This window comes from Gekko japonicus, unplaced genomic scaffold, assembly GCF_001447785.1.
Source record: "Gekko japonicus isolate JY-2015 unplaced genomic scaffold, Gekko_japonicus_V1.1 scaffold1073, whole genome shotgun sequence".
Taxonomy (NCBI): domain Eukaryota; kingdom Metazoa; phylum Chordata; class Lepidosauria; order Squamata; family Gekkonidae; genus Gekko; species Gekko japonicus.
The window spans coordinates 393,716-404,652 of NW_015177043.1; the positions used below are offsets into that span (position 1 = coordinate 393,716).

The 10,937-nt window shown below is 50.1% G+C and overlaps 1 protein-coding gene across 5 annotated transcripts in view; it reads right to left on the bottom strand.

Annotated features, from left to right (window-relative positions):
• Positions 1–10,937, bottom strand: part of R3HDM2 (R3H domain containing 2) — a 200,119-nt gene that overhangs the window by 6,305 nt on the left and 182,877 nt on the right. For all 5 annotated transcript variants that reach the window (XM_015428075.1, XM_015428076.1, XM_015428074.1 and 2 more), the window contains 4 exons: positions 7,823–7,992; positions 7,572–7,719; positions 6,560–6,660; positions 1,754–1,838 (listed from right to left, as the gene is read on the bottom strand). In XM_015428075.1, coding sequence (XP_015283561.1) covers positions 1,754–1,838; positions 6,560–6,660; positions 7,572–7,719; positions 7,823–7,992 — 504 coding nt within the window. The remainder of the gene's footprint in view (positions 1–1,753; positions 1,839–6,559; positions 6,661–7,571; positions 7,720–7,822; positions 7,993–10,937) is intronic.

Below are 10,937 nucleotides of genomic sequence, written 5' to 3' on the forward strand. Positions count from 1 at the left end.
TGTGGAGGTATTTGTAAATTTCCTGCATTGTGCAGGGAGTTCGGAGTAGATGACCCTGGCGGCAGTGTTCCCTCTAAGGTGAGTTACTGTGAGCTAAAGGTAAAGGTTCCCTTTCTCGAAAGCCAGTCAAATCCGACTCTAGGGTTGCGGTGCTCATCGTTTCAAAGCCGAAGAGCCAGCGCTGTCCGAAGACGTTTCCGTGGTCATGTGGCCGGCATGACTAAACACCAAGGCGCATGGAACGCTGTTACCTTCCCACCGAAGTGGTACCTATATCTACTTGCAATTTCTTGCTTTCGAACTGCTAGGTCGGCAGGAGCGGGAACTAGAGACGGGAGCTCACTCCATCATGTGGCACACTCAGGTCTCGAACTGCTGAACTACCGACCTTCCACAGCCTGCAGTTCAGCGTCTTAACCCCTTGAGCCACCGCAGCTCCTGACTAGCTCACAGTTTTTTAGCCTCCAGCTCACACATTTTTTGCCTTAGCTCAGGAAGAATGGCTCCAGAGCAAGCTAATTTATGCAGGAGCCAAATCGCTCGCTCAGAACTTTAATGCCAGTAGCTCACAAAGTAGAATTTTTGCTCACAAGACTCCTCAGCTTAGAGGGAACATTGTCTGGCGGTACCTTCCTACTCTATGATTCTATACTGTGTGGTCTGTACTGGGATGATAACAACAGATTTTTTGTAACCTGCATGTAAAAATCATGAGGATCTGTTCTTTTTTTATTTTTCAAATTGCACTATGGTAGCATCACAAAGGTCTGGATCTGTCTGCAGTGAATAGGCATAGACATCAGCTGATTTTGACCCTGGAGGTCCCTTCCAACTCTATGATTCTATGTGAAGCTGCCTTCTACTGAATGAGACCTTTGTTCCATTAAGATCAGTATTGTCTCCTCAAATTGGCAGGTGCTGTCCAGGGTCTCAGGCATAGGTCCTTCACGTCACCTGCTGCCTGATCCTCTTAACTGGAGGTGCCAGGGATTGAGTAAACTCAGCAGTCATGGGATAAGAGGACCCTCATGGATTAAAAACTAGTTAATTAACAGTGAGTATAAATGGGCAATATTCACGGTGGAAGGTGGTAAGCAGTGGGGTACTGCTGGACTCGGTACTAGGACTGGTGCTTTTTAACTTGTTCGTTAATGATTTGGAGGTGGGAGTAAGCAGTGACGTGGCTAAGTTTGCAGATGACACTAAGTTGTTCAGGGTGGTGAAAACCATGGAGGACAGTGAGGTGCTCCAGAGGGATCTGTCAAGGCTGGGTGAGTGGGCGTCAATGTGGCAAATGAGGTTCAATGTGGGCAAGTGCAAAGTAATGCACATTGGAGCCAAAAATCCCAACTATAAATGCACATTGATGGGGTCTGAACTGGCGGAGACTGACCAGGAGAGAGATCTTGGAGTTATGGTAGATAACTCACTGAAAATGTCGACTCCAGTGTGGGACTATGAAAAAAAATGTGGGGGATTATTAGGAAGGGAACTGAAAACAAATCAGCCAGTATCATAATGTCCCTGCTTGGGTCTTCCAGGTTTGTTAGTTCCATGTGGAAGGGGCAGATGGGTGTGGCTTTGCCACACCACCCATGCAGGGAATCCTGACTGTCTTTGGGGTGCGGGATGCAATTTGCTGTGCCCCAAATCCCACCCTCCATGATTTAGGATTTGCACTGCTTGCAGCGACACAACGTTGATCTAGCATGGCTGCGGCTGCCGGGGGGGCTGCTGTGCGGGCATCACTTGCCTGTGTCACTTGTTCCGAGGTCTGTGGATGCTGACTTGAGAGCCTGCTTCTTGCCTCGATTGCCGTGTTTCATCCCTGTTTGTCCCTGCGCCGGAAAAGAAAAGAAAAAGGTCATCTACAACAATATTATTTGTAGACTACTTTTCCAACCCCCCCCCCAAAAAAACAACAACAACAGGCTGCTGAAGCAGCCAACAGCAATTAAGACCCAACGGCAAGCTCCAATTAAGATGCAACACAAAATGACTCTAGGGAAGAGGTCCTTTGGGTAAAGTTTGAGTCCAGCCGTGATAAAGAGGCTGGTCTGGCTGTCATTCTCATGGCATCATGGACGACAGGTGATAGAGGAAGGGATTTCTCAGGGAGACCTGGATCTCTGCACGGTGGCAGGGGGCTCTGGCTGCTACCTCCCCTTTCTTCTTGTCAACAGCCAGTGCCGAGACCTTGAAATGAAGGATCCACAGAGAGCTGGAAAGGAAAGGCCAGTGCCGACTTCCCTCTACTCCTTGCCCTTTGCACTACAATGCAGTTGGGCTTGAAAAAGAGGAGGATCCCGAGCCCAAATGCATCACTGAGATAATTTTGCTTTTCCTAGTGGAAGATACAATGCTACGATACTGGGTATGTGTGTGTGTGTGTGTGTGTGTGGGAAGGTGTCTGTTATCAACAGAGAATGGATGCAGCAGGCCTACTCAGGGTAGGGAGCTTTTGGCATTGTAGAACCTGATGTTTCGCCAGCAACTGTGACTGGCATCCTCAGAGGTATAAACACAGAAAGATGGAATACTCTCTGTGTCAAGGTGAAAAGAGTCCTCTCTGCAAGAAATGAGTGGTGAGGATTGCTAGTTAAGGAGAAGGGAGTGAGGATTTTAATGTACTTTTATATACAATGCCTGTGTCCTGCCTTCTCTTTTCTCCTCCTCCTGAAAGACAGTGTGATCTCTCTTAGAACAAGATTGATATCTCCTTTGCATGCTGTTTTAGAAAAGTGCAAGAGTACAGCAGAACCTTAAAGACTAACAAAATTTGTGGTAGGGTAGGAGCTTTGGTGAGTCACTGCTCACTTCTTCAGATACAGCTGGAATGTGAGTCCATCTGTCCTATTTATTGGGAAATGGAGCAATTTCAGATGCCAAATGACAACAGTAGATGGGACTGGATTAGGCGTGATATGCAGAGGAGTAAGTAGGCGTGGAGAAATCAGCATGGGGTGATGAGACAGGATCTGTCCTATGTATTGGGAAAGTGGAGCGATTTCAGATGCCAAAGGACAATAGTAGATGAGACTGGATTAGGAGAAATCAGCATGGGGTGATGAGACAGGACACCTAGGTCTCGATTAAGTCCAGGTGGATGCATTGTCTTGAGTGTCATTATTTATTTATTTATTTATCAGTTGCAATTCAGCTGTTTCTCTTTCTAATCTCCCTTTGAAATTCCTTGGTAGGGGAACTGATACTCTTAGGTCAGCAACTGAATGTCTTGGAAGGTTAAAATGTTCCCCCACTGGTTTTTGAATGTTGTGGTTTCTAATGCCAGAATTTGTCCATTTGTCCAATGTAGATGGTGGAAAGGCATTGCTTACACATGATGCCATAAATCACATTAGAGGATGAGCAGGAGTATGGCTGAGATGGTATGGCTAATGTTGCTGGGTCGATGTCTGCTACTGTCGTTCACCTGCTATCGTCATTTGCCTGCTAATGTCATTCGGCATGTGAAATCACTCCACTTTCCCAATATATAGGGCGGATGTATTTAAGTCTTTAAGGTGCTGCTGGACTCTTGCTCTTTTCTGCTGCTACAGTCAGACTAACACGGCTGCCCATTTTGTTTGTATTTGACGTGAGAGTTATATCCCCTACTAGATTAGAGATGGTCAAAGCAAATAGCGGATTTAGCTTGGGATTCTGCCCCTCCGTCTACATGTTGCCTGGCAAAGCAGGCAGTTTTGAGCATGTGCAGAATTCCCTCAAGTCAGAGTTACCAAAACCCTCCTCTGCAGGCCTATCCTCACGCCAGGCATGCAGCAAACCAGGAGCTGAGATGCAAACCTCAAGGAATCCAGGGCAGCACAGAAACCCCCGTTTTGCCTTCCACAAGTGTCAGGAAAAGGAGACACACCAGGACGTTGCTTGAGAGGGAAAACGGGCACAGAAAGCCAAGCTCCCCAAGAAAGCAGCCATTGCCAGATTCACAGTGGTAGAGGTCACTCAGTTCACAAGCTAGTTTTATGATATGACTCGAGTTCCCAGTTTGGAGTCCCAGAAAAATGCAGGCTGCCATTTCCCCCCCTCTCCGCAGAATGCTAAGGTACAACCAACTCCACCAGGCACTACTTAAATCTTAAGAAGTCCGCATCACATTCTGCAGAAAATGCAGGCAAAAGACCCGAAGATCATGGTCTGAAATATCTTTTTCCTCCTCTCCCTTCACCCTTGTCCTTTTTTAACATCCAGCCCAATAAAGTAACTTATCTGCTGGTTTGTGATATTTTGGATGAAAGATGGTTCTTGGCTTTTAGGTTTTGGACTTTGGTTTGGACTGACACAACTACCCGGAGCCTCACTCAAAGGAAGAAGTTTTTAATTTAGGGTCCGCAACCAGTTACACTTATCTATTAGGCTGTGTTTTGAAAGGGTGCAAAGCAGTTCAAGTAACGCTGTAGCGGCGAGGCAAAATGCTTCAGCCTGCAGACTCTGACTTTCTCACCTCCCCCCACCCCTGCAGCAGCCCCCAATGATCCTTCCCCATCTTGGTCCCGGAGGAGAGGAACAGGGGGCATTTCAGGTTGCAAGGGGGGGGGACTGCATTACAATAGCCAAAGATCTTGCTTATGTGGAACATGTTAGCCTGGATCCTAATGTATGTGCGCGCGTGTGCATGCATACGTACACATGTTCATGCGTACGTGTGCACGCACGCACATACACAGACATGGCAACTGGATGTGAATATAAACAGCCTATCCAGTGTTTCAGTAAGCAACACATTTCTAACTGTTAGGTCCCGGGCCCCTGCTTGCTCACTGATTCATGTGAGAGTTCAGAGGCCTTTAAACCCAGCCTCGCTTGCTGAAAGACTTATGTGATGTGGGACGCTTCTCTCACAAGAACGGAAGAAGAGCCCTGCTGGATCGGACCAGTGGTCCATCTAGTCCAGCATCCTGTCCCACACAGTGGCCAACCAGTTCCTCTGGAGGTCCAATGTCAGAGCAGAGGCCAAGGCCTTCCCCGGATGTTGCCTCCTGGCACTGGGATTCTCGTAAACCCAAAGGGCCTAGCAACCACTAGATCTGAAGTTTTAAGACTGGCCCTTCTTGTTAACCCCGCACAAAAGAGGAGCTAAAGGCTGCCTTGGGAAGTTCGTGAGATTCAGCTTGGCCCTTCCAGCTCTCAGCCTGCTGCGCCTCACAAGCTCCCTCCCACAGGAGCCACGTTTCTCACTGGGCTGACTCCAAACTTAGAAGGACCAGATTGCCTACTGACTATGGCCTTAGGAGGGGGGAGAAAAAAACCCAAAGGCTTCACAACAGGCAGAGAGCTAAGTGGCATTCCCAGAAGGGAACTGAGTGAGCCAGTTAGTCCACCTTCAGTCTGAAAGTGGGGAGGAGGAGGTACCATCCCTCAGGCTTTCAAAATGGGGAAGGGAGGGTGAGGGTTATACAGAACCCCGCAGAGGCTGTGGTCACTTCTGGAATGCTGAGAACACCCAGCTGGTGAAAACGGTTGCCATGGGAGCACCACAGATAACAGAATGTGAGTGAGAGAAAGACTCTGGAAGGGCTCTGAAAGCAGGTACAGTAATACCTCCTATAAAGCTGTTATGTGATAGCACTCTTTGTTATGGCACTCCCGGATGTAATTTTAAAAAATAAATAAATGGGGGGCGGGGCCGAGGCTGGGCAACAACACCACGGCCAGGCGATGCGGCACCACCCTGGGCAGGACCACCCAGCTCCAAACTACCCTCAGAGGTCTGTCAGACACCTGCCTGGCTGAAGAACAAGAGGAGCTGCAGGGCTGACAGAGGAAATGGCAGCAGCTCCCTTGGGGGCCGCTTTCTTGTATGCTGTGGAAGGGGAGCCTGTTGGCCGGTGGCGCCCCTCTCCTCCAGTTGCCATCTCACGTGGTGATAACCGTGAACACATCCCCGTCAGAACCAGGTTATCAGTCCCTCTCGTAAAACGAGAGAAAGACTCTGGAAGGGCTTTGAAAGCAGGTACAGTATTACCTCCTGTAAAGCTGTTATGTGATAGCACTCTTTGTTATGGCACTCCTGGATGTAATTTTTTTTAAAAAAAATTGTGGGGGAGGGAGGCTGGCCAACAACACCACGGCCAAGCTGAAAGCGATGCGGCACCACCCTGGGCAGGACCACCCAGCTCCAAACTACCCTCAGAGGTCTGTCAGACACCTGCCTGGCTGAAGAACAAGAGGAGCTGCAAGGCTGACAGAGGAAATGGCAGCAGCTCCCTCTTGGATGCTGTGGAACGGGAGCCTGTTGGCAGCCCTCCAGTTGCCATCTCATGTGGTGATAACCGTGAACACATCCCCGTCGGAACCAGGTTATCAGTCCCTCTCGTAAAACCGTTTCACTCAGGGCTGTGTTCCCAGGACTATAGCCACAGTGTTAAAGGAGGTATTACCATATCCCATAGCCCCAAAAACACACGTCCTCACTCTGTACGTTAACCTGAAGGCACTCAGAGACTTTGCCCTGCTCTTGCAGCCCTAACCTGACTTTTGGGGGCACAGGAACGCCCACACCCCACTGTTAATGTGCCCCCCCCATGCCTACTCTCACCTGGTGTGCCGTATAGCTAGACTGGTTGTGCAGCAGAGGTGGGGGGCAGATGGAGAGATTGTACTGCAGCGGCTGACCCAGCAAAGAATAGCGCCCATCACCTGGAGAGAAAGAGAACCACAGGAAGGAGGGGAAGAGGTCAGGGGTGCCCGACAACTGTGCCTTGCGGGGACAGGGTTCACAAAGAGGAGAGAGAGCATCTTCACCAACCTGTCCCTTCCTTTGCTAGTGAGAGACTGGCTTTCCCAGACATAGGGTTTACTCCCCGCCCCAGTGATTTGAATAAAGGGGCTGGATTCCCCCTAGTTCGATGGTAGGGCAAAAATAATTCCCAGAAGCTATAAGCTACTGATGCTCCTGGCTGGGCTCCAGAGGAACAGTGCTTTTCTCAAGGCAAAGGCGCGGTGTGGAACAGCCTCAATGAGAAGAGCGGCTCTTGGTTCAGCCTCCACTCCAAGCCTCCAGAGGTCAAGGAAGGGGTGGTCATTCTTTTGCCGCATGCCCATTAGGAATGAACAGCAACAGCTCCTTAAACAGCCAGGACGGAGGCCGCACTCAGCTAGGGAGGTTGGCAGAAACGGGAAAGGTGCAACTACCCACAATGCACCTTGAAAGCCACAGTGACGTTAGGCAAGAAGTTCCTTCTTGGGTGAGCTTCGAAGGTCACCGGCCTTGGAGCCCGCATGCTTGTGCAAGAATAATCAAGCTTCGTTATAACAAAACTATGATAACTCCAGAGTCCAGGGCACCCGGTATCAAAACAGAACAGAACTTTACTAGAACATAAGTGAGGCCTGGTCTGGGCCCTGCTAGACCATAACCACCACAGCCAGCGATCAACACCAGTGAAAACGGAAACTAAAGCAAAGGCTTTTCCCTTAAGGTATCGTGTTAAAATAACTATACCGTACAACAAGGGAACGTCAACAAACTCCCAACAATATAACAAAAGACGTTTCTTAAGCCCCTGCACTATGACGAGCATCCCCAGAATCCACACACACTCCATTACCTTGTGCCGGGCCCACGGGCCGGGGGAACTGCGTGAGCACTGGGAGAGGGCTGAGACCCGTGCAGACACTGTTGAGGCTGGTGACCGGCGACGGAGCTGGGGACTGTGTGGGGGAGGTGATGGGGCTGTTCAGCTGCGTGCTGCTGGCCTGGGGGAGGGAAGGAATGAAGGAGGAGGTTATCGGCGGGGATAACAGGGCGGAAAGAACTGAACCCAACCCTCTCCGGAGAGCCATCCTGCCCTCTCTCTACCTGAGCGCTGGTGTCTGGGTTGTAGATGTCGCCAGGCTTCTGCCCTCGCTGGTCCAAACTGTAGTACTTGCAGTGGTTCCACTGTACCATGGAAGGGTTCTGGGCGGGCTGGGGGCCGTTGGGTACATTCAGCTGCATCACCACAACGCCGGGCCCCGTCGGAGACACCCCTAGAGAAGAAGCCAGGAAGGGATCACCGTAAGCGGGTGTGCACTGTGTGAAGCCTCAAATCACAGTTACTTCCTCCTCCTCAACCCGGCTCTAGGCGCTCACAACTGAAGCTGTGGGAGCCAGGCCTTGATTACTACTGTTGAGACAGTGTTCCCTCTGAGCTGAGTTAGTGTGAGCTAGCACACAGGTTCTTAGCCTCCGGCTCACACATTTGTGTCTCAGCTCAGGAAGGCGGCTCCAGCACAAATTAATTTATACTGTAGCCAAATCACTCACTCACACAACTTTAATGCCGGTAGCTCACAAAGTAGAATGTTTGCTCACAAGACTCCACAGCTTAGAGGGAGCATTGCTGTTGATACGGTGCCATCAGCGTTCATGATGCAGACAGAGCTTGGTAAGCCCAAAGAGACAGGTCCCTGCCTCAAGGAGCTTACAATCTAAGTGGTGACAGGGAAAGAAGCAGAAAGGAGGGGAGGGACAAGGGTGAGAGCCAGCAGAGAGGAAGGAGGGAGGGGAGAGGAAAGAGAGCCACGCAAGGATGAACGGGAGCACACGAGGCTGCCAGTATTCCTTTCAGCTGGGCAGGAGGGCGGAAGAAGTTAAGCAGAGACGAAGCTGCAGGAGAACGATTCAGTCCAGCAGTGGCTTGCCCACGAGCTCCGGCACAGAAAAGTTTCTACAGCTTTTCCAACCTCGCTACCTGACATTTTTTACCTGGGGGGTCTGGAGCTACAGCCTGGAGCTTTCCTGCAGGCCAAGCATGATCTACCACAGCATGCGTGTGCTCTACCACTGGCAACAAGTCCATCAGGCAAGTGAGAATGGCGGAATGGGAGGAGTGGAGGTGACAGGGGTCAAGGAGGAAGAAGAAGAGATTGGATTTATACCCTGCCCTCCACTACCCGAAGGAGTCTCAGAGCAGCTTACAATCTCCTTTCCCTTCCCCTCCCCACAACAGACACCCTGTAGGTGGGGCTGAGAGAGCTCTCTTGAGAACTGCTCCCGAGAGAACAGCTCTGAAGGAACTTGTGACTGACCCAAGGTCGCACCAGCAGCTGCATGTGAAGAAGTGGGGAATCAAACCCGATTCTCCCAGATTAGAGTCCGTGCTCCTAACCACTACACCAAACTGGCTCTGTGGAGGAGGCCATGGAGACCTGGCTCTGGACACAGAGGTAAATGAATTATTTTAGCTCCTACCTTCAAGCTTGTAGCTTCAAGGCTGTCTGGTGGTGGAAAGCACCATCAAGACACAGCTCATTCATGGTGAAACACCCCCCCCCCCCCGGGGTTTTCACAGCAAGAGACAGAGGCGGTTTGCCATTGCCTGTCTCTGTGTAGCAACGCTGGACTTGGCCGCCCATCCAAGTACTAACCAGGGCTGACCCTGGCTGAGCCTCAGAGTCTGGATGAGACTGGGCTAGCCCCTAGGCCATCCATTACTGGGTTAGCCTGGGCCAGCCATTATCACTTAGGATATGGAAGGTTACTTTTGACAGTTCGGTAACCTTAGGTTTTGGAGGGATTTTTTTTTTTAGCCTTCCCTGAATATGCATATGGCTGGTGCTCGCTTGTACAAGTCGCCTGGGGCTACTGTTTTGTAAGGATTCCGGCAGCACACGCATTCTCCACCATTCGATATTGTTTAAAAAGATTTATACCCCACTTTTCTTTCCTAACGGCAAACTTGAGATGGTTTACAGGGAGTGAATAATGATGAACAATAACACCCCATCAGAATCCACAAATCTCAAGGTGGCTCATTACAATTTTCCAAGATAAAAAGCCAACGGTCTAAAATAATCTATGACCTTGTTTCATATTTGACTTTTAAAAAATAGATATAAGGGGAAATGAACAGGAGAAGTGCAGGAGCACCGCACGGCTCAGAATTCATCGTCATTTTTATAGCACTTTTAAAGTGCAAAGGAGGGCCCTTCCTTGCAAAAAAAAGCCTTTTAAGGCCGGTCATTCATCGATCCACCGTGACCTGGATAGCCCAAGCTAGCCTGCTCTCGTCAGATCATGGAAGCTAAGCAGGGTCAACCTTGGCTAGTATTTGGATGGGAGGCCTCCCAAGGAATACCAGGGTCACTATGCAGAGGCAGGCGATGGCAGACCTCCTCTGAACGTCTCTTGCCTTGAAAACAGTACAGGATCGCTGATGTTAAGTCTGCTGTGACTTGAGGACACTGCCCGCCACTATTCACAGATCTCTCCTATTTCTCCTTGCTGGGATTTAAGCTGAGAAAATACAGGCAATTCTGACCCAAACCACACACACATCCGGTTCTTTCCCAAGTAGGCACCTGAGCCAAGCCTAGTAGAGTTATCCATTTGAATCGCCATGCGTTATAAGCAGGTAAGAGGGACTCCCTGGCTCTGCATTAGGTTTCTCAATGCAGGTGGACTCATACCACGCAAAGATCACAACTCTATGAGGATTTAAGAAGTAGCCCGACTTTTCCACCCTTACACACACACCCCACTACCTTGCACATAGTAGCGGTGAACAAAGGGTCAGCTGGCTCTAAAGGCTTTCAAGGCCATTTGCTGGTTTGAAGATAAATCAAGGGCAGTGGGTACAGAATGACCTTTGGCTGGTTGCAACTCCATTTCAGATGCAAAGATATGAAGAGGGAATGACATCAGGGGGCTTGTGTTATTAGGGTTGGCAGGTCTTACCTCCGTCCTGGTGGGGGGCTCCAGCCCAGCTCCAGGAGTCTTCTGGCATGAAGTGACGTCATTCGGCTGGGCTCGTCTTTTAGGGGACGCTCTAGCATTCGGGGAAAAAACTCTATGGTCACCATTGAGTTTTTACCTGAATGCTAGAGCCTCCCTTGTACAATGTGCCCGACATGATGATGTCACTTCCAGGTGACGGCATCACGCTGGATGTGTTGGGTGTGCTGGGACTGCTTGGGGGTGGAGCTTCCCCTGC